Genomic DNA, 27,221 nt, shown 5'->3' with positions numbered 1-27,221 from the left:
CAAGTTACCTCAGTCAACAAAATCAGTAGATGTGACTACATGCATCACTGGTGGCCAACTTACAGCATTTGAGCCATGTAGGGCTTGAATGCTTGGAGTGCAGGAAACACTCATGGGTCAGTCCTATCTGACTACATACCCAGGTTAGCCTCATGCAGCAACTAAGCAAAGGGACCTGTAAGAAGCTGTTGTCACCTCACTCTCCCGAATTACTCATAGAAACCCCCTTCCCCAGAACTCTCCTCAATATGAGGTATGTACTCTGTGGCATTCCACTGCTGAGAAGTTTAATTCATGTCTCACAGGGTTGGAAGAGCTGGACACCTGTAAGATACAAATGGCTGCATTAAGTGTTACTACAGTTCTTGGAACACAAGCAGCACAGCTAATAAAATGTCATCTCATCTGCTTACTACTTCTGAGGCCATTAAAAACTACAGCAAAAAAACAAAAAGTGGAAAAAAGCAGAGAGGCAATCTATAGCACACAGGGGGCCTGACTAGAAGACAAATACACAGTGCTGATCTCAGGTCTAACGTCCTCCTGCATGGCTATGTTAAGACAGTCTCAGGTACCTTGTAATCCTTAATAAAGGGCTTTGAAATTTTAAGAAGAAAGGTGTCTTAACACACCTTGTCCCTATTTTCATCTTGGTTTTTTTTTAGTTTCCCTTTGAGGATGGTTACCACAGGGAAAGTACTAGGTTTCTCATTGTAGCAGGATGCTCTGCCTAGAGTGGGGGTAAGCCAGATGTTTTTTATTTGCAAAGCTATCAGTGGTGAATGGAAAAGGGGATGTCATGCTGGCTTTGGTGTTGAAGAATGCTGAAACCAGCCTGACTCACCAACCCCAAAGTTAAACATTCTGAGGAAGAACAAAGTACCTGATAAAGGAACCAAAAAGTGATACTCCTTACAACTTATCTAAAGATGCTGAGCTGGCACAGCTGGCCTAGAGATATATATGACTGACAATCAATCACTTTATACCATAAAAGTCCATTCCCACTTACTAACTGTAGGGTTTTCTAACATACCCCTTTCTCAGAGTGCATGTGGAAATTTCTCCCTTGAGTGGAGATGCCCCTCAAGGTTACTACTCCAGGCTGAGCGAAAGAGATTTGGCCACAGTCATCAGTATGGATGAGTAACATCAATCTTTTCATAATAATTGAATTTGCTAGCTTCAGTGTAATTGCTTCAATATTGCTTAAAAAATAGCGCACTAGTTATAGTTACCTATACTGTGTAGTAAATAATCCTGATTAAGATATTTCAGTCTAATCATTATAATTATCATAATAAATTTAAATAAATACTTTATTTTACATATATATGTGTGTATATATATTTTTTTTGACTGCCATCCTTAATACTGCAGGATAAAGTTCTGTAAAGGTTCAATTGCACCTATATAATCCTTTAGGTATAAACCATTGACAAACTCTGGGGCCAAGATTGGATCCAGCTGCACCTAGACTCCCCTTTGAAAAGAAGTTTAGAAAGCAAGAGGGTCCTTTGTGTACCTCGTGACTCAACAGGAGGGCTTTAATAAACTTTGTCTGAAGTCCCATTCTGCCCACAGCACTCATGTCTCTTGACTTTATTTATTTATTTGAGTTATGCTCATGAAAAGAAACAGTAGAAAGCTAATTGCATGCAGCCACAAAGCAAATACAGTATCTGCCAGGTCCTTGGGCTCTTCTCACTTTTGACCGCCCATTTTATCTTAGGAAATTAAAAAACCGCAAGGTCTTTCATCTGCAGCAGAGATAAGGCGTTTTCATGCTTTCCTGCTCTGCCAGTGTATGCCAAACCTATTTGGAAGGCATCATCACCACACATTTTTTGTGAGCAAATTTATTAAAGGAAAGCTCTGTAAAGAAATTGCCTCAAGGCTCCAGTTCAGTGGTAGTTATGGCAGTGTTCCTGTGCTGTTGGCTTGCACTCAGTGTGGAAAGTCCCCGTGAAGTCATGAATAAACAGAGCTCTTTATACTTTTGCCATGGGATCACATGGGCATATCAGTCCAAAATGAGCAGGAATCTCTTTTACAAAACCACACTATTTTGAAGGTAGAAGAATGGATTCATTTAAGCAGGTCTTCCCAATTCAGTACCTTTGAATGAGACATGTTAAATAAAAGTTCATGTCATTTGTCAGCTGAAATGTATTTTCTATCTCCATTGCTATATTTGAATGACTAGACTTTGAAAACAACTTTGGGAAGTCTCTTCCTAATTAATACCTTAAACAGAGATAACTTGGAGTCATGTGACTTAAGAGTAACTAAATCAAGGTAGGAGTTCTTGCTCAATGCCAAGGACATTTTAAATTAAGTCTCCCACTGCATGACAGATAATTCTTTTCACAGAAAAGAAAAGGAAAAAAACCAAAAAAAGACAGAAAGAAAAAAAACAAAAAAGCCAAAGCAGTAAAAAATGCTAAAACAAGTCAGTGTGACCTAGGAGTCTGCAAATGGAAACATCCTCACTTTTACTCAGGCACAACAATGCTAAACTGAATATTCAAGCAACACTGTAGAAGCTCTTGTAATCATGTCTACCTGTCAGATTTGCAGCATCTACCTTAGAACAAGTTTAACCATAGCCTCTCTGTCACCTATGAAGGGAGCTTCTGGGGAATCTCTCAGGTACAGCATCCATAGCAGACATCTTGGCATAGACAGATAATTATGTAAGATGACTGCTATCCATAGAGCTGGAAAGACAATGGAGTTTTGATGACAAAAAGAACTCTGTCACAAGCTGTTGAGAGCAAGCTTAACAATCCTCAGGCAATAGCATCTGGCTAGTGACTGAATAGAGTACCAGGCATTTGGGAGCTTGAAAACTGGCCATCAATGCATTCTTCTCTAAGAGAGCTGACTCTAGCAGCAGCAAAGCCCAGTCAGTGATGAAAGCTTTCAAAAATCCTACTTTTGATTATGAATGTTTGAGTTCAGGACTTCACTGGAAGTTATTGGTTTAGTGGGTTTTTCGGTTGCTTATTTTGCTGGGTTTTTTTTGCAACTGATGGCTCAGCTATAATTTTCTAAAAATGGATTTTAGATAGGATTACAGAACAAGGTTTGATTTTCCAAGAGCTTGCAAAAGTGTTACAAAATAAAAACTTTACTGAAAACAATAGTCTATTAGAAAAGGCATTTTTAATGGGTTCGACTATTTTCAAGAACTCAAAACCAATTCAAGGTAGGCATATTCACGACCAAGAGTACTCAGTCTTTCTGCAGTGCCCACTGTTTCACCCTGGAGAACCAAAAGTATTTGCAAACTCTTCTTCCTCCTTCCTGGCGTGCCAGGGAAAAGGTTACCTCTGCTCAGTCTCAAGGAACTGAGCTGCGACTTATCATCAGAACAATCTCAAACTTGATCATATGTAATGTCATGCTATCACTGTTTCTTGACCATTTTTAGATTAAAATAATGGGACACCTGAATTAAGCAGAACAGACACTATAAAAACTACCTAATCCTTCAGAAAAACAAAAAATTAGGGTCCATCCAGCACAGTGATGACACTGTCATGCCTCTGTGACAAACTCTGTGCTCCCAAGATTTTTCCTTTCAAGCATATGTTCCTGAATCTTTACACTGCCTTTTGTTTCAGCACTGCCATGCTCATTTCAGCCCTAAGACAGATCTTAAATCTATACAGTCTATATAATCATAGGCAGACATAATTCAACAAGCCTGTTTTTTCTCTTCATGCTATTGGGTTTGAACATTTTCTTTGTTAAACCTGCCCACAGCACATCCAACAACACAAAAAACCTTGAGCTGACTACCCATAAAATACATCGCATCAATGACCAGACATAAATCTGCACAGATACTGCAGCAAAAAGAGTCACTGCTGAAATGAATGTCACATCAGGTTGTGGTCTCGGAACAACAGACAGAAGCAGGAGACACTACAGGGCAGAAACAGTGAAGGAAGAAGCCTCCCTCTCTCCCCCAAGCTGCAATGAAGCAAAAAATTAGGCCAGGGACTGTCATTAAAGCAGTATTGTAATTAAAGCTTCTAGAACCTTTTGCAAGTGAGTTGAGGACAGAAAGAAGGTTCTTTAGAAGGTGTTGAGCTTCCTTCAACAGAAAACAGAAAAACATCTCTCAATTATTCACTCAAAAATCTGAAGTCACCTCAGAGAACTGTGTGCATGCAGGCGCAGTGCTATGGGAATTATAAAAGCGGTGCCTCACACAAGTGCAAATGAACCCTCTCAGCTCTCTCTGATGGAGGCTGGGAAAGAAAGCAAGTAAGCCAGCAGCTGTTATTCTTCAGAAACCTGATCATAACCTCGTCAGGATCTTTGCTTCCCCTCATCCAGTTACTCAAATATTGAATCACAAAAGAGCAGGTATGACATTAGTACCAGCAAGGCTAGGCATGGAGAACAGATCGGTTGGTGGACAGCTAAGCTTTGGGCAGAAACAGATGGTGTACTGTGGATTCTGGCAAAAGAAAGAAAGGAGGAAAGGGGCTGGGGGATAGAGTGGAGGAAATTAAGGGTGCTTTTATCCTCCCATTTTCTTTATGAAACACACAGTAAGAATTTAAAAGACAAAAATACTTCTATGTATATGTACCCATAAGTAAACAGAATTACAATAGTGCTGTTTTTCTCCTTTCACATTAATTTTATGCACATCTTCCTTTAATAAGTTTGTTGGAGAATTCTTTGTAGATCCAGAGGCAGGATCTTGTAATTGCAGTAGTAAGAGTTCTTGAATAATAAGGAAACAGAAACCATCCAGACACAAACAAAAAAATTCGTCCTTCTTTCCAGTGCTCTGGCTCCACTCCCCTATCCTCCTGCAGTGCTGTAATGCTATCTGTTCCTTCTTGCTCCTGAGAGTCTCCCACGATGCAGGAACTGGGAGAGCCAATACCTATGAAGAGTTATACACAGAACCATAGAACAAGGTGGGACACTACCCAAAAGTACCAACATCAAGGATGCCGGAGGTAAGGACAGTCTCAAGGAAGAATTAATTTTTTTCCTAGTTTTTGCATGTCACCTTTTGAGGTAAAAAATACAGAATGCTGCAAAGATATAATAGTTTCATGAGAAATACATTTCATGGTGGGAAGCAGAGAGGAAAAAAAATCAGTGGTTAAGAACCAGATAAATTAGAAGGAAGTAACAATTTAAATATCAGTGACATTTCTGACAATGTGTCTGATGGTATGGCACAGAAGGAAATTAATCCATAACTTTCTAATTTGGATTTATGGGAGAAGTATATAATTCAGTGGATCTTCAGCATGTAACATACAGCAAGTATTTCAGCTTTCCAAAAGCATGAGCTGCTTCAACCAGCATATGCCATTTGGAATAGGTTGGGGAGTACTCATTAAATCACTTGTTTATTATTCACACTACAGGAATGTGAGTTCTATTGGTAAAATGAATCAATCAGAGAGCAAAGAGCTATTCTCTGGAGTCTACATTAATCAGCCCGACAAGCTGTCACTAAGGATTGGGTCAGACTCATAAGATAGCATACAACCAGTGGGGAAAAAAATCCCTGAGACTGCTGAAACAGGGAACAGTTCACCCATTTAAAGCTGTCCCCAGGGGCTTGTGTCAACCATTTATTACTGCTCACACACAGCTGCAGAAGCTTTTAAGTGAGAAACCTGCATTCTTGGACGTTCCAGAACTGTGTGTGTTGTGGAAACATGCTTGATCCCAGCTAGTTCTGTGAGGACAAGCAAGATGAAGTGTCCTGAAAGAAATACTGTTGGGTTTCAATATAGCCCTCTGAAGAAAACACATTCATGAACTTAGAGAAGGTCTAAAACTAGGACACATGTCAGAACAGATACACTGTTGGGAAACAGAGTTGTCATGCAGTCTGTACTTCAATAAAACATTTTTTAAAAAACCACTGTTTCTACAGACTATTTTTCATACAGGCAAATTGTTTTCAAGGTTTAGCTGTTTCCCAGCCTCCCTCAATGTAAGTCTAAAATATAAAGTATCATTTAAAATAATGTCATACATAAGAATGCACACACACAAAAATTTGCTTTTTCTTTAAAAACAAACTCCCAACCTAAATAAAACCCCACAGCCATTAACCTGCCCCACTCCCAGCCCTGCTGGTAAAAACCATGAACTACTAAAATTGCAATATTCTGAGATATATACTATTTTAATGAGAATAAATATTACAGAGAAAAAAGCACTAGGTGGACTTCAGGAGCCCTAATCAGACCTGAAATGTGGAATAAAAAAAACAGTCAGCAAGTCCAACAATACTGTGAAGCCATGTAACACATATAGCAATGCATAAAATCAATATACCATACCAGAAAACACAATCACACGCTGCAACTACTTGGATGGGGGAGTGATAAGATCAATGTTTCTGTTCTTGTCAGCACTTGCGCTGGACAGAGTTTAAAACTGAGTATGACTAACAGTGACAGAGCTGCAGGATGGGCTACAAAACCTGCTGAATGGCTCAAACAAGTAGAAGTGGTTTAGCTGAAGTGTACTTCAGGGGAGGCTAGGAGAGAAGGTAATCAGACCCACTTTTGGGAGGGAAAAACAACAAAAGGTTGAAAGTGTTTAGTTTCAGCAAGGTAATATGAGTGTACATACTCAGGAGTGAGGAAGAAAATATTTCTCTCCTCATAACAGAGCTTCTCCATCTCACTGAACTCTATATGAAGTGCTGCTGCTCTAAACTTGGTGTTAAAAGCTACACCACAGAACAACATAAATATTAGTGTAAACATTTAAATACAGCCTCAGGCAGCACCAGCAAGACTATATTCTGCAGATCAGGAGATGTGATTATTCCACTCTACTCAGCACATGCTCTGACTGCTTCATCCAGGTATAGTCATCCCAGCTCAAGAAACTGAAGATCATCCTACATAGTTCCACCAAGACAAAAAATGATTTTTGGTGTGGCTATAAGGAAAACTGAGAACAAACTGAATGAACTGAAAACAATTAAACATTGGAATAGATCACCAAGAGTAGAATCTCACTTCCTATAAATACTCAGTGCTGAGCTTGACAGGGCCTTGGGTAACACAGTCTAAGGATTTCCCTTCAACAGAAGGTTGGACCAGATGTTCTCTAGAGGTTCCTACCAACCTCGAATTTTTCTATGATTCTGTGATCTAAACATATGCTATGCTAAGCATTGCTAAATATTGCTTTTTCAGTAAACACATTTTAAATTAGAATTTCTCTGATTTTTCTTCCCATTCCAGCAATAAAATAAAAACCCCAAAACCAATAATGACGAGTCAAAAGGAGAAGGGTTCACTGTTTTTCAGAATAACTGTCAGCATCTATTCAAGAAGGCTTGAAAGGAAGTGCCCTTTCACAGAATACTTAATTCTGTTTCACAGAAACAAGTGAACTTACTGCCAGAGAATTTTGGATAAATGACCCAAAGGAGCTCCATTAATTTGTTCAATTCCTTTAGTGCCTATTAAGCATTCTTTACCATCTACTTTGAAAGACAGGGTATACAAACTTTTGGTCTGATCCAACATATCCAGTTTTGCATTTGAGTCTCATGAATGAGAGATAAATCAAAATACCGGAAGTCAAGCACAGTGGTACTAACTTGTAACCCCACTACAGTTTAGTGGGATCATGAATTTAAATACTGAAAACAAAATGATAAAAACCTTACCATTAGTAAGGTACATCTTACCACTAACATCTAGTAAATCATAAATCACAACAGTTATTTATTTCAATTAAGTCATAAATGGAAGAACAGGCTAAGAAACAAAACAAGAAGAAAATCCAGCAACAGTGTCAGCTTCCACTTCTACCTAATGGCAGAAAGACAGACTTAAATTTCCAAAGAAAATGGGATTCCAACCTACCAAAGTAATAGATAACTATCACACTAAGGTCGTCATACATCATAGCCACCTCCACAGGCCACTTCTATGAAGAGACTAGATAACAACTAAAAAAGAGCCTAAACAAACACAAAATAACAAAACGGGAGCAAATGTAACTCTATCTATCTGCATTTTAAACTACATCCCATAAGACACAAAACTGGTGTTACACTGAAAGACATCCCAACATCCTCCCAGACGCTGAGAGTGGGAAAAAAGATCCCACCCGAGAGTTCTTTTTAAATTCCACATGCTGAAAAAGCTGTTAGGGCAAACATTGCTCAGACAGTAAAAGACAAACATATGGCTTGAGAGGCTATGGAAAGTAGGAAGAATTGTTACTGCCAGCCATGCAACAGGTAACTTTGTCTTCTTATTACTTTCAGTAACTGTTAAATCCTATGTTGGTTTATTTGTTTATTAATTATGAAATATACATTATTTGTTGGTTTGGAGTCATAAAAAAAATATTACAACATGCATCATAAAGACAGATATCCCTCTTCACCTCACCTTGGCTGTCATCTGCTGCATGACAATCTCAAGAAGAGAACTTCAGTTTACTTAGTGACGCTTTGTAGGCTGTGGAGAGGTTTAGGATTTGTGTTGTGTCATGAAAAACTTCCACTCTTCTAGGTGTCAGTGACACGATGCTAGACCTCTGGAGCACACAGCCAAATAAAAGGATGGTAACTCCTAAATCTGACAGGAGTTTTGCGTCTGTGGACAAGACAACACCATACAAGTATGTAATTGCCTCTGAAGTCTCTCACAAGGCATGGAGCGTAACAGATGGTCTGTTGCTTAAGACACTTAACAGGGACTTCAGAGATCCAGATTCAATTTCAGTTTAACTTTGTACAAGTCTCTTAATAGGACACATCTACACCGTGGATATAGACAGATTTAAGCTGTCTCTGCCCAAGCTAATCTGGAAATGAAAGTGCAGAGAAGACTGCTGCAAAGACACCCAAGTTCAAGATAAGTGATCAGCAGGATTTCTGAGCTCATGGGCACTGCCATGCAGAACTCAACACAAGCCTCTCTATGCTGAAGTCTGCTGCACATGCACTTCTGTCCTGGTTTTGGTTGGGATAGAGTTAATTTTCTTCCTAGTAGCTGGTACAGTGCTGTGTTTTGGATTTAGTGTGAAAATAATGTTGATAACGCAGAACACAGAACGGTTTGGGTTAGAAGGGACCTGAAAGATAACCTAGTTCAAACCACCCTGCCATGGGCAGGGAACCTTCCACTACACCAAGTTGCTCAAAACCCCGTCAGCCCATCCAGGCTTTGAACACCTCTAGGGATGGGGAGCCCACAACTTCTCTGAGCAACCTGTTCCAGTGCCTCACTTGTTGCTGAGCAGTGCTTACCCTGAGTCAAGGACTCTTCAGTGTCTCATGCTCTGTCAGCAAGGAGGTGCAGAAGAAGCTGGGAGGGAGCATGGCCAGGACAGCTGACCCACACCATAGAATATCATTCTCAGTATATAAACTGTGGGGATTCAGCCAGGAGCTGTTGATCGCTGCTCAGGGATGGGCTGGGCATTGGTCAGTGGGTAGTGAGCAATTGTACCCTGCATCACTTGGGGGGTTTTGGGTTTTATTTATCTCTGTTGTCTCAGTTTGCCTTACAACTATCATTATTTTGTTATTGTTATTATTATATTTTATTTCTATTATTAAACTGCTTTTATTTCAACACACCTTTCTCCTGATTCTCCTTCCCATCCCACTGGGGTGGGAGGAAGGGGAAATGAGCAAGTGGCTGTGTGGTACTTAGTTGCTGGCTGGGATTAAACTATGAAACTTGCTAGTTCTGGTCTCTAATAGCTCTCAGCCCTCTACCTTGTGTTCCAAAGCAGACGTTCTCTTTGTTTTGGTGTCTCAGCCTTCCATCTGTATCATGAGGATAAAAGCACTGCCTATACTTACAGAGTGTCAAGAGGATAAATTCATTAAGTGGTCCTAAGGCACTCTAGGATTATGGCAACAGATGTAATATCAATTCCTTAAAGCAGTGAAAATAGAGAAGACAGGGCAATCAAAACTCTAAGGAAAGAGCAATTGAGAACATGAAGTTTATTTTTTCTAGTTTAACTGTGTCTCTGCATCCAGAGGACACTGCAGAAGAAAAGGCAAACTTTGGAATGCAGCAATAGCTAGATGAAGTGGAAAATGTGAGGAGTGGGTACATAAGTAAAGGACAGTAAGATTCTTAACCACCAATTGAGTTTAAAACTACTGTGAAATGAGACAAAATGAGATATTTGCATTTCTGAATTACAATCTGTTGACAGACATCTCTCTTACCTGCGTAAGATCAGAACTAGTTGGAAACTCTCCAAGACAATACAGAGGAAGAAAGGAGACTTGTGAAAAATCCATGCTATTCAGCAGTGACACAGCTAACCAACAAAATATAAGTATTCAGCAGCACCATTAAAAACCAAGTGTGCTTAATACATGAATTAAAAAGCCTAAAAGAACAAACCTCTGACTCAGAAGTAGTCCTTCTGCTTCCACTGTTAATCATTATATACATTATTTGCAGAGTAAACTGTGTGGTTTAAGTTAACATGCTTTGCATCACATTTGCAACATGGTAGAAACATGCACACAAGCAACTAATGATCTCTGCTAATGACTAGTAATTTGCTAAGCTGATGAACCCCTACAGCTTATAGTCATCTGTTCATAATCTTGTCTTCATCCATAGCCCATTATTGTCTTGTTTCAGTCTTCTTCATCATAAAAAAAGATTAAAAAAATTAAATACCACTTATTCTAGTAAAAAAATAAATACTTATCAGTCACAACATAATACAATGTTAGAAATTAATAATTCTATAACAAATGATTAGCATACCAGTTTCTGCTGGTTTCAATTCCTTGCAGCAACACTCAATATGTGTCATACGCTTTTAAGAATCAAAAGCAATGTGATCATTTCCTACTGCAGACCTGTAATTTGTACCTACAGCAGCAGAAATTGTACCAGAATGCACATAAAACAGAATTATGAGGAAATCCACAAAAGAAATAAAGAAGATACAAATTCAATCTCTGATGCTTCAGGACTTGCCAGTATTATATGAGAAGAAAGACATAAAGACATTAGGTTAAGCTGTTTTCAAAATTACATGTCCCTGGTGCATTGATTAGAAACAGGACAAGGGGTTTTCATTCAGGGGAGTCAGAAGACAGGAGTACCAAGGGATTCAGGAGACCATGAGGACAGAATTCCTTCCCCACTAAAACAGAAGCAGTATTTTCAAACAGTATTAATGCTCTCAATTCTGAAAAGTTAATTCTCATTTCCTGCATTTAACAAAAAAAAAAAAACACAGCAAACATAAGAAGGCAAAGAAAGAAATAAAAGAAATGGCAAACTAGTCTTCCTGTGCTTCAATTTCCGTCCCTTTCCCAGGGATGCATTGCTTTCCAAGGGGTAACCATCAGCTCTGTTACCAGACAGCACAGAGGTTCTGAGTAAGAGATGAAAACCAACATGTTAACTGCAAAACCAAACACCTACAGATGGGCTCAGATTGGTTACTAAGATTGTAGGGACTTGCTATAACTTGATTAAGGACAACAAAAAACATTGACTGGATGTTTTGTAACCCTGTGGAAAACCTAGCCCTACCTACATTACCTGAGCAGTGATAAAGCTATTGGCCAAGGTGCCAGGTTTTGAGAGACGTTATTGAAGATGAGCTGTAGATGACTTTTAAATTTCAAACTAGCAGTAGGTCCCAAGAATATTCACAATCCTTGCTACACTGAATGCAGTAGTTAAGTGAAAAAGGTTTGGATAGCCATGTGAACTTCAGCTCAGCTCAATAAAAGCAGTTGGAAAGAACAATCATTCCAGTCAAATTTCCAAACAACTGGAAGTTCAATTATCTCTGCTGAATAAATTCAGCAATTTAAGTTGCTCCTAAGCAGCAAGGGATTGAGCTGAGTGGAGATCTAAGTTGATTTAAAGCTAATTTGTTTCAGAAAGTTCTGAAATTGCATTCCATTCAGTGTCTGCAGCAATTTCTATAAAGTGGTATTAAAATGATTAAGTTTTACGTGACAAGTTTCCAACAAGTTCAGCAAACATTCACTGTCTAATAACACACCTTTAGCCATATTAGGTTCCTTCACTTTGTTTGGAAAGGGTGGTTTATTTATTTCTGCAAGATATTTGAAGCAAAGCCCAAGGTATCCAGCAGAATTCTTCCTTTTATTCACAGTTTTAGTAAGTTGCTGAAAGGTTGACAATTTCACAAATTATAAACACAGAGGAGCTATAGTATACCATAATATCTGTGGTGACTTGGAGGCCCATTAGGAACATCCTAACTTTGTGTACAGAAAAACCCCAATAAATGATACTTTACTTTCCACAAATTGGAATGCATCCTACTATCTTTTCTACTCAGATCTTGTTCTGTGTCAGCAGTGTTTAAACAAACAAATTAGATGCCTCCTTGGACAGCCAGATAATGGAGTTACAAGCTCATCCACTACTCACATGAGAAAGATTATACCCCCTTGGATGGGCCTCTTGCAGTCCTACTTCCCTCATGGGTAGTAGAAACAGACAAAAAAGGGAACATGCTAACCAAGGCCCAACCAAGCAGCTTACTGAAATGGGTCTAAAAATCCACAAGTAAGCAGGAAATATCACAGTTATTAGGCTTATTCAAAGTTAACAATAATTGTATCCCATTTTTATAACCATTGCTTTATAAAAGCAATGATATATCGTTTTTTAAGTTAGGGGAATTGAGACACAGAAGGCTGAAGAAATTTTCTTAAGGTCATGCAGATAAAGGATATGAGGAACAGAACTTGAGTCATACACTTAAAGAAAGATTTAACTCTGGGATTACAGGGGGGGCAGGGAGGACTGGAGGGGGTAATTTGTAATTTGTTTTCCAATTTGAAATTCTTACTCCACTTTTCACTTTTAATGACCATAAACCTCCTCTTGTACAAACGAACAAACTGTCCAGCAAACTACATTATAACAATTCTATACAACAAGTCTGCTTGAGTGATGAATCAACTCATTGTTTATTCAAAATAACAGACACAAATGGCCCTCACACACACCTACAGCTAGAGTAAAAACACTTCCATGCTGAAAGAAAACAAAAAATAATTTTAAAAACTCCATACACCTAAAAACAACCTGAATAAAATATGGTGCTAGCAAAGAGTAGTTAGTAGGGAACCACTGCAAAAAATGCCATTTCTTATGTCTTTCCTATCAAGTTGAAACAGCTTATACCCTAAATCAAGTTATGGGGCCCTCTCCACCTGGATTAACCAGTCTTACTCAGCTCTCAAGCAAACCTAACTATTTAAAATTAAAACTAGTCTCAGGCCACCAATAATGCTTGAATATTATTCTATAATGTCATAACGCTGGTTACAAATGGACTTCATTTACATCATATTCACTAGGACACCACAGTGTTGAACTCAATATTACCTTTCCTTTTTCTCCCAGCCAAAATATTGTCATGCTAAAACATTTATCTAACAGTTCTCCCCCAATGAGGTGCACATTTCCATAGGGACCCCAACAGTGCTGTACCGTCTGCAGGGGAAGCTAAAAACTAATAGCTGGGATCTTTTCACAGCTTCTCAAGCCTCTGCTGAAAAAAAAGTATTCTCCTGCTAATGTCATTGAAAACATAGTTTTTCCAGAATTTACTGTCTTGTTGGTTTCTTTTGGGGGTTTTTTGGGGGGTTTTTTTGTTGTTTTTTTTTTACGGTTGGGGTGGAAGGGGTTGTTCGTTTGGGATTTTTTATTTGGTTTTGGTTTGTTGGTTGTTTTTGAATAGTCTTACTTTCAAAGGATTGTACAGCAACTGTCACTGCACTTATGTCATTAGAGTCAAAATACAACAGAAATAAATATTGCTACTATGTCAAGAGACAAGCATTCCAGGGCCACCTACTGTCTCCCCTTGTCGTTATCCCCTTGTCAGAAAATGGGGAATATCAGTGGGAGGACAACAAAAGAGAAAGAAATTTAACGTGTTTCCTTTTCTACGCTGTCTGTAGTTAGCAATTTTATTCCCATTTAAGGGACAAACTGTCCACCCCTTTTAAACCTCAGAGATTAATTTTCAGTTATGTGTAGGGACAAAGTCTGTTCACATGATCTAACTGTCTGTCCGACAGGTTCAATTAGGCATTAAAGCTTTGTACTTCAAACTAAACAGTGCACTATAGTATTTATTCCAGTTTGGCATAAATAAGTATGGATTATTTTATGTAAACCATTCTAAAATTGTTAGCTGCTTTACAGTACCAATAGCTTTGACAGCAGCAAGACCCAGAGAATGGACATGCTCCCTCTCTTTTAGTCTGATCTGAGCCTTTAGTAAAAGTGACCTGCATGGTTGCTGTACTACTGTCCTTATGCTCATTGATAAACACAAAAAATTGTTTTTACTCTACAGGAAAAAATATTAATTACTCCTACTATAAGATTAAATTAGACAAACAATTAATGCAGCAAAATATTCTTCAGGAGCAATAGTATCCATTATTGTAATAACAGAGCATAAGCAAAAAATTTGACTTTTGCTGCTACTGCTGGACCATCAAGTTTCCAGCCCAACTTTTCTTCTTGATGCCTAAAGATTTTTAGACATCACTCTTCCAGACTTATGTTTCAGTGAAAGGAAAATGCTCCAAACCTATAACAAAATTTACTTTGAATCTGAGTATTAAATTACTGAATTTGTAAATTTGACTCCATTTATCTTAGATAACCTATAACTTCTGCTTATAAATATAATATTAATACATAGGTATTATTCCTATCAGAATTTTTTTAGTAGTTTAAAAGTAAGCACTTTAACAAATAAACCCCACTAAGGATTTTCTTGACTATGGCTAGCTTTTCCTTTGCTCTTATTGAAACACAGAACATCAGATTTAATAATCTTGCCATATATTCCCCCTAATGAAATGCATTTTATATTAAAATTAAGCATTGGTTAAAACTAACAAGATGGGTATTATGAATGTTTTACTGTATGTGGACTCATTAACCTTAGTTAAATTAATAGAACAACCCAAAATGTAGTCATGACCACTGACTCCTTGCAAAGTTATCTAACGAATTTTTTATCTTATTGCAGTCACTTCAAAATTTCCCTTTTAAAAGCCTGTAAAATTCTCATTTCCTGAGCAAAATTTCTTTTAAAAATTCATGTTTTATAGAATTTCCATTTTATAACCAGTGAGATTTTCTAATACATTTGGTGAAAATAATTATTGTAATCCTTCTCTCTAATAACAGAGAAGTGAAATCTACCATAGAAAGACATATACCCTAATGTTTATATTTGGCAATAACCTTTCTTGACAATTTAGCTGCTATCTGTAGAAGCAAAAATCAATACTTTATTTCTTCTGCAGAGTGATACTGGCTACTTTGCAATCTCTGTATGTGTTTTCACATAAATATTCTTGAAGGCAAACTAAATCATTTAACATTTGTAGTTGTCCAGTCTCTTTGCAAGACATATTATGCACTTAGGATGAATTCAGTGTAAATCATCATCCTAGTCACACAATTAAATACCATAAGCTTCCTTAACCCTCAGCTCAGACTCCCCTAATCTCTAAAAGAAAGCAATGCCAGATGGCCATGAACAACTGCTGAGAATCAGAGGGACACAGAGAAATACCTGAAGCTCTTGGTAATATGGTAGAGAAACACCTTCTGTTCCAACTTACTGCTAGGCCCCACTTGGACAAATTTGGTTTGCACAACTCACATGTGATCCTTCCAGGTTAAATAATACACAGGTTACTAATTTTCAAAAGCTATATCTTGTAGTCTAATTTACAAACACTGAATTTTTGCTGGGCACAAGCAATATAAGGCAACCCTTGACTGTAGCTATCACAGCAACAGTATGTTGGCTTCAAAATGCAGAGATAATCCACTAACCATTGCACTTCTCTATCACCTTAAAACCTATACATGTGTATATATATCTATTAATATATATTAAAATATGTAAAACATATTCTACATAAAATACCGTGTGCAATATATAATATTAATATATAACTCACATGTCTTCAGATACACGAGTTAGCTGCAAGGCTGAAAGAGTAGCACAGCTCATTGGCCCATGAGGGACAGATTAGGTCCCAATCTCTTTCTCTGTGTCAAGAAGCAAAAAATGGAAAAAGGTTCCTCTTTTCCTATAGAAGAATATACTCCTTTGAGCCAACACTACGAATCATTTAAGACAATAGTGCCCAGCATTCTGGGATGCCAAAGGACACCTCCTGTTTTCATTTTCAGAGGAAGCATCTCACAACCATTTTACTATGGCAGAACAACACTTCCTATGAGACAAGCTTTCTGCTTCTGCAGGCTCAGAACAATGCAACTTTGTGGTAACCAAGCTGCTCTGCTGGATTGCCTGTTGCAGCTGTACAGCTGCTGGACTGGCACCTGTTTAAAGACTCCTTGAAACACAGTTTTCCCACCTCTGTTTCCAGTTGCCTAAACCAGTTCCTGTATTTAAAAGAGATCAAAACAAAATGCTTCTTGCCTTTACCAGAAGATAACAGTGTGGAAGTGGTCTCCTCACCTCTGAAGACCAGGAGTCTCATTCTGCTTTAAATTACAGCTCAGAAATTTCATATTTAAAAATGAGTCTTCTCTTTCTAAGAAGAAATCACCTTGCAGTACAAAAGATAGTCACTGCTCAAGAGCAGGTCACAACTTCATGTTTTTGGACCTGGGTTTCTTAACAGAAATTCAGAAGGAAGCAAAAGAATGGGTAAACCTGGGAATGGAAAAAAAAAGGTTAAGAAGAAAGACAGGACTGAAATAGCAGGGAGTGCTTCAGGGCAGAGTAGGAGCAAAGGGCACTGGCACGGGTGTGTGGGGAGTCCAGAGTTGGACCAGCAGGAGAGTACAGGACAGGAGTGAGAGATACTGCACATGCACAGCATCAGTAGGGAGCACGAGCAGAGCCAAACATTCAAACCCTGTCAGACAGGCATAGCAGAACTAATGTATGTTCCAGGTATGAAGCCAGATGTGGCAAACTACAGAACACCTGCCTGTAGTATGCTTCATTCTAGCTTGCATTCCCATGAGTAAAAGAAGATGATAATATTATTAATTTGAATTTCTCAAAACAATAAAACAGCCCAGTTAAACAGAAGTAAGAATATAGCAAGACTGGAAGGATGCATGGTAACATCATTCTGGCTTGCAAAATTGAGGATAAGCCAGCTACACTGAAGGGGCACTTTTGAACAATTTAAACCAGGACAGAGGATCAAATTTCTGTTGTAAACTACTTTGAAAAGTACCTGACATCTTGCATTTGGTATTTTTTTATAATCTCTCAGATTTACCACGCCAGAGTATCATTTTCATTCTGTATAGCACGGTTCATACAAAAAAGCATTTTTAGAATATTGGATAGAGATATGGTGACAAAGTTCAATAACAGAAAGAAAAGTGATATAAGCTTCACAACAAAAGACATGGTGATGAGAGTGTGAAGGGGATTAAGAGGTAAGAGTAAGAACTGAAGAAGCACAGGACACTAGAGAACTGCTCCAGATGGTAGGCTAGTTTTAACCTACAAAGCAATGTGTTTGTATAAAAGTCCAGTGGGAGCTGAGCAGACAGAGATGAGCACACAGTTGAAGTCTGAAATATTTTTATGAGTTCAAGGAATGATAAAAATGGACTCTAAAGGTCTGATGCAGAGTCAAGAAAATTGCTGTTTGGGAAGAAGGTAAAATCAAAGAAAGATGTTGCATCTAAGGAGGTGAGGGGTGAAAGACACCTAAATGACTGATCACAGAGGACATGAGTAATGATAAGAAAAAAGCTTTTCCAAAACTAGTTACCACATATAGATATGAAAAAAACCACTTTCAAGGTGTCAAAATAATGCAGCATTGGGTCAAATAGCCAGTTTGATATAAATCTGGTATGTTTAAAATTATTTATTCTAAAAATAGTTAAGGCAACTTTCTAGTAGGGCTTGTGTACAGAAAAAGAAAAAAAAATTGTAAATCATAAGTGATCAGTTCTATCTTTCTATTTCAGTAAGATGTCCACTAGTTCAGTAATTGTAGCATTCCAGTCTATTACTGATAAAAGCTCACTGTTGCGTGAGCGGTTCAACACTGTACCAAATCTCCCATTAACTCTTGCTCTTAAAGGTTATTTCAGTAAGTGGGTCAAGATAAAAACAGGACCTGCTAGTAAGATTCCTAATTTGAACAATGATATCTATACACTAGAGGTAGCTATCTGAATCAGACTGCTAATGCCCCTTTTTCCAAAATAAAGCCAGGGACAGTGTTTTTATTTATTTGTGAAGCTTACTGTATACTTCTGGATCACAACCATGAATGACTTTGTTCACATGCCCAGGCTTTGTAACCATCAAGAAAGCATTGACTTTGCTTTCAAACTAAGCAAACAGTTTCATACTGGGTTATATTCATGCATACTCAGTATTTCAATTAGCCTGTGATTTCCTTAAAAATACTGTACTGAAGGATGCCTAGTTGCTAGATGATTTAACTTTTTCTCCCTCTCTTGTATATGACAATACTTTGCTCAAAGTAGCCATTAAGCTTTTAACTTGCTTGCTGAGGCATTCATTGTTACAACTCCTCATGCCTCTTGGCTGATGGAGGAAAACCAATTTTGATCCCTGAGAAGCAAGTGCAAGTCTCTAACTTCACACACCAATGTGTACAACTGCAGCTGAAACTGAATCCAGATTATTTCACCATTTGAGGCATTTCACATTTATGCTGAGACCTTAAGAGGTTAGAACATACACAATTTACTGGTTTTAATTGGAGAAATGGAACAGAACTTCCTTCAAATGAAAAAGAAGTTTGTCAAATGAAGTTTACAAAAAGCAAATGAGATTTATGGTGACAATGAAAATGTACTTCAAAAATTAACCTGCAGCTTTGTGCAACACAAGGCATTACAACAGAATGCAAAAATCCAGCCACTGCAGGATTTTAATGCTACGATTATTCTGCTCTTCCTTAAAGGGCAACAATTTTGCCCTTTCTTAGATAACCCAGTTCAAAACATATTAGAACAGCAAGTCTGAGTGATTAGAAGTCAAACTACAGTAACCAGGTAGCAATAAAGATATAGAAAGCATGTGCATTTTCCCAATAGACACAAGTTTAACACTGAAAATATTCCAAGCAGGTATGAGAGAGAGGGAGGGGAGGAGGGAACTTACTGTACTGCTTCAAAGATGCACCATACACATAATGCAGCAGTACAGGATACACTAACAGATGAAGGCAACTGAAAAGGCAGTACTCACCCAAAATATTAAATTGAAAAGGAACATCATGTATTTCAAACAACACAGGCAGCCTCTTGCCATGTTGCACTTCTTAAATTCTAAAAGGAAAACAAAGGATAGATCCAGGTAAAAGACCACGTATTTGCTGCCTTTGGGTGCACTGTATTTGTCACTTTTTACGCCAGTTCCAGTCCCAACGCCGGTCCCGGTTCCGACCCCAGTGTGGCTCTGTGTGCGTGATCCAGTTGTACCATAGAAAGCTCCTGCAGTAAAACCTCGACCAAATTGCCTCCCTGAGGTAGAAGGTTTAGCAAAATCTGAGTCTTTGCTATCCAAAGATGGACTCCGGTGAATTGAAGAATCCTCACTACTTGACTTCTCCATGATCTCTCTTTTCACAGTTGTCAGATTTAATGTATAGCATCTCTCAGCATTAAATGCAGTGCCTTGCAAATGCCACAGTGCGATAAGAGCTGTCTGTGTTTTGCTTCTCTTTTTCTTCGTACATAAATCAGATAATCACTGCAGAATTTATTCACTGCATTCTTGCTGTCTTTATTTTTTATAGCAATGTAGGCTGTACTCTGTCTATCTGAAGCATGGATTTATTCATTAATATCCCATGCAAGAGAAGACTCATGATTTATCTTGATGAATCAGTTATGCAGAACTTTGATTTTTATTCAAAAGAGCCATAAGCTCTTTCTCTGCACTCCTAGTCTACAGCCCTCTAATCTATAGGCAGCAGATGGTCCTTGCATCCATTTCCAAAAAGCTTCTGCAGTACACCTGGGAGACTCTCCTCGAGCCGGAGCACTTTCCTTGCTCTCAGCTTCCCTCTCTCTGTCTCTCTGACTCTCTCTCACACGCTGTCTTTTTTCTTTCCACCCATTCGCAGTGTCTCATTCAGTAACCAGCTACCAGAGTGCACTCTGTGTTTCACTGCTGTTGCCGTGAAATCATCGGCAACTGCAACCACTGGGCATTTCCCACAGAAATCCCTGACCTAACTATCGAGTAATAAATCCGCCCTCCTGCTCGCCCCTCCCCTCTGCTTTCCATCAGGCCAGTTAGCAGAAGCCTTCTCCTGCAGGGCACGCCTCCATGACATAATATCTTTAATAGGATTAGAATTACTCTTGACTATACAAGTGCACAACAGAAAATCTCTTTAAATGTCAAGTACTGTTTAGCTGTTTATACACTAGAACTGTCAGGCAGTGATATTCTTTCAATGCAATATAATACAGGAAAAGTATGGATTAGACAGACAGGTGCTAACCTTTCCTTACTCATTAAATTAACAGTAATTTACATTTTTTTTCCTGGCTTATACAAATGCCATGGTACAAGGAACTGGAATAGACTAGCACTCGGCATACGCTGAATAGGCACGTCTCAGTTATACATGCACATAATCACACCTTTACCTGTGATATAATTAACCATAACCAGAAAAGCAGAGCTGTTGCCTCTTACAGGGTCATCAATCAATTCTTAAAACTCCTGAAATGTAAAAGTATCTGAACCCGCAGCTATTTACACTCTATTTAACTAGTATATCAGAGATTATTCTTATGCACGGCAATAAGCCATCTTACATCACAAGTAGTCTGTGAACTAGAAACACTGACCCAAATGCCACATTTCTTTTCCACATAGTAGCACAACATGCCTGCTAGGACTCTGAAACAGAGAGGACATGTGTGTCTGTGCATATGCGTGTAAGTGCCTGGAGGAGAGGAAGAGAAATACTTCAGATCACGCCTGGTGCTTCCAAATTTGTCATTTTGTCATAAGCGTAAAAGCAGTGCACTGATGGTGCAAAGTGCTATAGCAGATTTAAAATACAGGTTGTTCTTTTCTTTTTCTCTCTAAAGAAACCACATTAGGAGGCCACTATGAAAGAAATACAGCTACCAGGAAAAGCAAAATTCTGCACCATTTTCAACTGTCCCTTTCACATGCACATTAAAATGCACTGTCAATTATTGTATCAGGTATCTTTGAGAAAAGACAATATAACATTTATGCAATCTCAGACATCTATACCCAAAAGCCTCTTAAAATTCTATATTTTTTATGTAACAATATCAGAATCAACACCCTAAAGCACTGCTATACCCTTCTTAATAGGCTTTTTCTGTGAAAATATCCCTCCACCATAAGTATTTCATGCCATGAAATACCCAGCATTTGTATGTGTAATATCATTCTCTCACCTATTCCGCTATAGAATAACATTTTAGCAACAGGCAGGCCCAAGCCTGTATCAACGGTGCTTATTACTTTGCTTTTCAAAAGTAATTTCAGAACTGCCTGCCTCAAATGTGTCCATCAGAGAGACAACTGCAAGATGACTGCTCAGCACTGTGTATGATAGCAGAAACGGCTACGCACAAAACATCAAGATAAAAAAAAATAATTAGCAGCATCCAAAGCAGAATGGGGCATTTCTATCCACATCTATGGTTCACATACGAACTTCAACGTGAGCAGCTGAAGAAGAATCAACTTTCCCAGAAAAAAAACATGGAAGTGATTTGTGGGTCAGGGCCAGGTGCCTGCCTCAGACACAGGAGCCTGGCACATAACTCGCATTCAAACACAAGCCTGAGTATGGATTTAGAAGTCTGAAAAAACTCTTCTGCTTGAAACTCACTCACTGAAAGTGTAAAGTTGTGCCACCGCAAACCTATGCTGCAGCATACCACACTTCCAGTGGTTTTCACTTCTCACAGAAAATTGAGCTCTCAGTCAAAAAATTATGAGAGTGCACAAGTATTTTAAAGCATTTTTTCCTGTTGCACCCTTCAGTTTGCCATAAAATTTATACTGACATAGACTAGCTACAGAAAAAAAACTTGCTATTCACTTGTAAAAATTAATGCATTATAAATATTTGCCTTCCCAGTGAAGCTATATGACAATAATAATTAATCTGCCCTCCTCAAGGTTAAAAAATTAAAAGAATGTTTTGTAATACATAAAAAATCTCCACAAAGCCAATCCTAGTTCATAAATAGTGGAAACTTTCTATTGGTGGTTTAAAAAAGAAAAGAAAAAACAGGTAAAACAGCTATACCTCCAACCTTCTTTTTTTCCAGTTTTCATTTTTAGACCTTACTGAAGTTTTCTAGTTTTCTGTTTTTACCTTCAAATACTACAAAATATTAGTTTACTTTATCAGTACTTGTAATGTATCTTCCATTAAGAGATCTCCACAGCTGGTCTACAGCACAGTTTGTACTTCAGCACGAACAACCGAAGACACACGTAAAGTTAATAGCCAGCCTCAAAATGCAGGCCTGAGCAACAAGCACTAGGGAAAACACAGTTCCAGATCAGCCTCCCCTCCCACTGCGTAGCAAGAAAACATATGACTCTCTTATGGTTATGCTGTTGCCACCAGGGACACTTTACAAGCTTCAGTAACTTTCCACCACTTGAATTTGAAGCCATGGAGCAGCTTTACAGATAGACACCACTTCCTCCTGCTGGAACTCTCAACTCAGTGTTTAGGTAGCTCAGTTAATAAATCACCCAGAACTGCTTATTTGCTGAAAAAATACATGGTGAAAAAGCTGTAGCCTGTCTGTCCAGCTGTGTTTTGACCAACCACTGCACTTAACTCTAACTTTGATTGAGAATTCAGCGGCAGGTGTTGCTGCAGGCCACTCAACAGCACCTTAGAGTGGTCCCACTCGACAGTGTAACCTCAGCACGAGGATGAACACATTTTGCTTCACTACAGACCTTACCTCTGTTTAGTAATCAGGGCATGAAAAACATTCAAAAGCTCGCTCTGTACATCATTAATGTTTGATTACTGAATCACAGAATTTTGTTGTTGAGTGATGCCTCCACATCAAGAAAATAATTTCAGTCCCACACGTACATGCCTGGGACAAGGCAATAAACATCAGCCATCTAAATGGCTCTGTCAAGTATTAAAGGTAAAAATTTAGGTAGTTTTCAGATAACCAGGTATAAAAGTGGATGTCACAATAGGTGTAGCCAAAAAATGGAAAAGAGTATTAGTACTATGGTCAGAAAGGCATAGGTTCATTCTCCTACTGAAAATTATTTACTTGGTTCCCTCCTGAGAACAGTCTACCACAGTCTTCAAAGTATAGATTCCAACAACTTCACTTTTCAGTGCAAGTCACAAAATATTTAACCTTTTTTCTCAGCCCTTAATTTAATCTCACCAGAACTTGAGTGTCAATTATACCCAGCTAGCTGTTTTGCACAACTGGCTTCTGGAAACATGCTGCAAAAGAGAGCAAAAGTTGACCAAGTTTATACACGTATTTATAACCATGTATTTATAGCAACATAATACAGATATAAAAAGTATATCAGCAATATATAAAAATTACATTTATTTTTCCCCTTTTAAAAGTTTTGAATCCATCTTACAATATATTCCCCTTAAATGATCTTGTTGACTCAGTGAGAGAGAGAGGAACTACAATAGGCAAGAACAGGAACAAATACTGAACACTGAGTAAAAATATCCTAAGCTTTTGTTATGTCTCCCATGATTCCTGAATATGAAATATGAAACTCCATGAGTTTTTGAAAGGAAAAACAAAAACTCCAGTCACCACAATACACAAGCCATTTTACAACTTATTACATATTTTACCTTGCAATTTCCATTAGGTAGGATAATGCTACTGTCACTGTTCTAATTATGGGGAACTCGAGGACCAAGATGCTTGTTGAGGATGAATAGGAAATGGCTGGCAGAGAAGCAAACTGAATCTCTGCCTCACACGTCCTCAGCTAGTACACTAACCACTGCACCATTCCCAAATTAATTATTTTTAGAAATCATGAGTTTTAGGAACCCTGCCACATGACTTCAGGACAATACTGAGCCCTGCAGAGAGACATACAAATGCATACACTGCCAAGTGTTAGATAGATATGGTTCTTAAATTCATTCTTTTCTTTTGAATTATATTGACCAAGAATTCAATTGTACAAACCTTCCTCAGGGTACACTAGGTAGACGAAGAACCAAGAATGCTGAGTATAAACTCAGTGACTACAGCTTTCCAGTCACTACTACAAATCCTGGAAGGCCATGAGAAAATTATGGAACAAGAGCTGGAAAGAACAACTTGTGGTTCTGGCATACAGTTACATACAGCTGAAACTTCAGATAAAAAAACCAAAAACAAACAAACAAACAAACAAACCCCCACCAAACAAAACCCACTGATTTTGGAATAAGTTTAAAGGGAAAAGAGTGTCCAAAAAGTAGAACTGAGATTAGGATCACATGAGAGACAAAACCATGGGGTTGTCAGGACTTCCATGCTCCTGGTTGCACCACAAAGAGCTTACAGACACCAGTGAGTCAAAATACCTGGAGTTCTCAGGTCTACTAAGGCTACAGGATTTATAAGCAAATCCTGGATGCTCTGAGGGTTGTAAAACACATCCTAGGACCTTCCAAGCTCACAGCTTGCATCCTGTAAATCCAAAGCATTCTGCTGTCGTGGGATTGAACAGAAACAAGGTAGGTTTCAAGGACAACTTTGTACGGTAGACAAGTTTTGAAATCTGCCTGTGTTTTTCAGAACCAAATATCCCAAGCCATATTTAACCTTTGACACAGTTTCATTTTCCAAGAAGAAAAGTATTCCATTAGAAACAGACGGAAGTACTGTAACTTCAGTTATTTGGGACAGGTAAATGTGCATACAGCATAAATTGGAAAGAAAACACAGATGGGTTCTTAGAGGCTGAGCTCCATGTTCTGGGTCTCCACCTAGCATTGGGATAGCTGAAGGAAAGGGAGGCCTGGCAGAGAGAGAGAGGAGTAAGACAGCCCTCCAGGATGCAGGAACTGTGTGAAGGAGCACACCTGAGGAGACACTGAGTTTGTGATCTATGGGGAGTTAATCTGTTCTTACAGATACAGGAATTGAGTGTCGAGCCACCTCAATTCAACACCCACCTTCATCAGTCCTGACCCAGAAAAATTATATTTCTTGAAATTATTGCTAGAAAGGAAATTAATAATCTGTTTCCTTTGACACGATGATACTTGCATAACAGTTCATGGTTGCCTCTGACGAGTAATGTTCCTTGCCTCCCTGAGGCAAAGGGGTAAAAAAAGAGAGAAAATCTCTTTGAATGGACTAAATTAATACTTGCTAGTTTATCCTAATATACACTTATAAAAAGAGTTTATGCTTCCTACATGGAGTCCTCACTGGACGGATGACCAAGAAAATAAGATCCTGTTGTAAGACTTTCTACTGTGCCAAACGTTCTGTGTCATTTGGTCCCTGGGATTTCCACTAAAAATCATTTACTGCCAACAATGCGTATGTGGTTGAGACTTCTCATTTAGGATTTCACACTAGAGACAGAATAAGATCCTGTCTCAAAAATGTGCAAAGGAATTAGCTGTAAATCATGTCAGGAACCTTAACCCACTGTGATCAAATGCAGATGATGACTTGATATGCTAATGCACAGGAGATATGGGACATGAGGATTAAACTGCAATATGAGGTCTGAAAGCTAAGAAATTGTGATTATGTCACACCTTCACACCAGTTGGCCCTCAGGGGCCCTCAGACTGAGCAGAACATTTGAGTTTCCAGAGCGACAGAAAAACAGAACAGAAAATAGAAATCCTGCTACCAACATTTAAGTTTTTTAATCAAAACATTTGCATTAATACAGAGATCTTTTCACTTCACAAACACCATCATGAAATATGCTAGATCTGAAAGAAGTACTCTAAATACTATGTCAGAATACAATTCATCATAGCTAGTTTCACCTTTAAGAACTGAAATCCAGAAAGTCTTTTTACTGTTTGTTTCTGAGAATTCCTGGAAATCAGAATCTTCTTGGGCTTGGCACTGTACATACGTAGAGCAAGTGAACCCATACAACAGACAGTACCGATACTAACAGCTGACTCTGAAAAAAAAAAACTATCGGTCTTTTTTTTCCTCTTAAGTCCCAAAACTACCTTACCAACTCTCCCACTAGTAGGTGAGAAAAAGTAGAGAATATGAGGGGCAAGAGAACAGCACATGCCCAAGTAGACAGTTGTCTCCTGCCGGGCAGCAGAGAATACCAGTCTGTTTATGACTTTTAGCATAAGAATCTATGCTTAATTGTAGGGTGTTTATCTATGCTTCTCTAACAATTAATACATTGTTTCATCTCCATCAACAGCTAATCCTTCTTAAATTCTGCTGAGAATTTAGCCTCAATATCTCAGGACTGGGAGTTCCATAGGTATGCATTATGTTATAAAAACCAGCATCTTCCTGTTATTCACTATCATTATTAAGCCTTCCAGCTCTGTCCTCTATCCTGGTATTCATCCTCATCCCATAATTCATCATTCTATAATCCTCTATTACATCTCATGTAATTTGTCCTTCATTAAACTAAACACTCATCTTTTCATCATCTCCTGTTATTGAAAACTCTCTAATTCCCTAATAAGTCCAGCTAACCATCTTAGGGCTTCTTTCTGACTGAGCTATGTTTATACCATAATCATTCCCAATCTGCTGATAAAAAGATCTTCTTTTCAAAGGACACAAGAGTTAATATTCAAATTCAAAATTAATTTAATCAATTCTGTATCTATCAGCACCTTATCTTTACGAAAATGAGGTTACTCAGATTCAACAGACCTTTTTTCATCATCCCTAATCTGCTTTTCTATTTCAGATTCAAAATTTGGCTCTGAAATGTTCAACTTTTCAGAGCCTAACAGGAAAACCCTTGTAGTTTAAATTTGTATCTTATCTGTAGGAGGAAAGGGAGTTTTCTCACTACAACAGCATTAGTTTAATACTAATTTCTTGTAAAGTCATCAATAAGACCACCCTCAAGTCAGGGACTCCTTGTGAAGATACTAACACAACCAATCAAGCCTTGGCCATCAATGATGCAAATGAATGTGT

At 38.3% G+C, this 27,221-nt stretch overlaps 1 protein-coding gene across 3 annotated transcripts in view; it reads right to left on the bottom strand.

Annotated features, from left to right (window-relative positions):
- The window catches only part of TSPAN9 (tetraspanin 9), a 172,163-nt gene that overhangs the window by 75,242 nt on the left and 69,700 nt on the right, over window positions 1-27,221 (bottom strand). For 2 of the 3 annotated variants that reach the window (XM_051780836.1, XM_051780837.1), the window contains one exon: window positions 19,282-19,361. In XM_051780836.1, the coding sequence (XP_051636796.1) occupies window positions 19,282-19,361 (80 nt within the window). Of the gene's footprint in view, window positions 1-19,281; window positions 20,247-27,221 lie in introns of those variants that run through there. The other variant, XM_051780835.1, reaches the window with a different exon arrangement.

Source organism: Manacus candei, unplaced genomic scaffold, assembly GCF_025592945.1.
Source record: "Manacus candei isolate 608988 ecotype Guabito, Panama unplaced genomic scaffold, ASM2559294v1 h1tg000014l, whole genome shotgun sequence".
NCBI lineage: Eukaryota > Metazoa > Chordata > Aves > Passeriformes > Pipridae > Manacus > Manacus candei.
The sequence above is the reverse complement of the archived record's forward strand: the minus strand, read 5'-3'. Positions and strand labels throughout refer to the sequence as shown.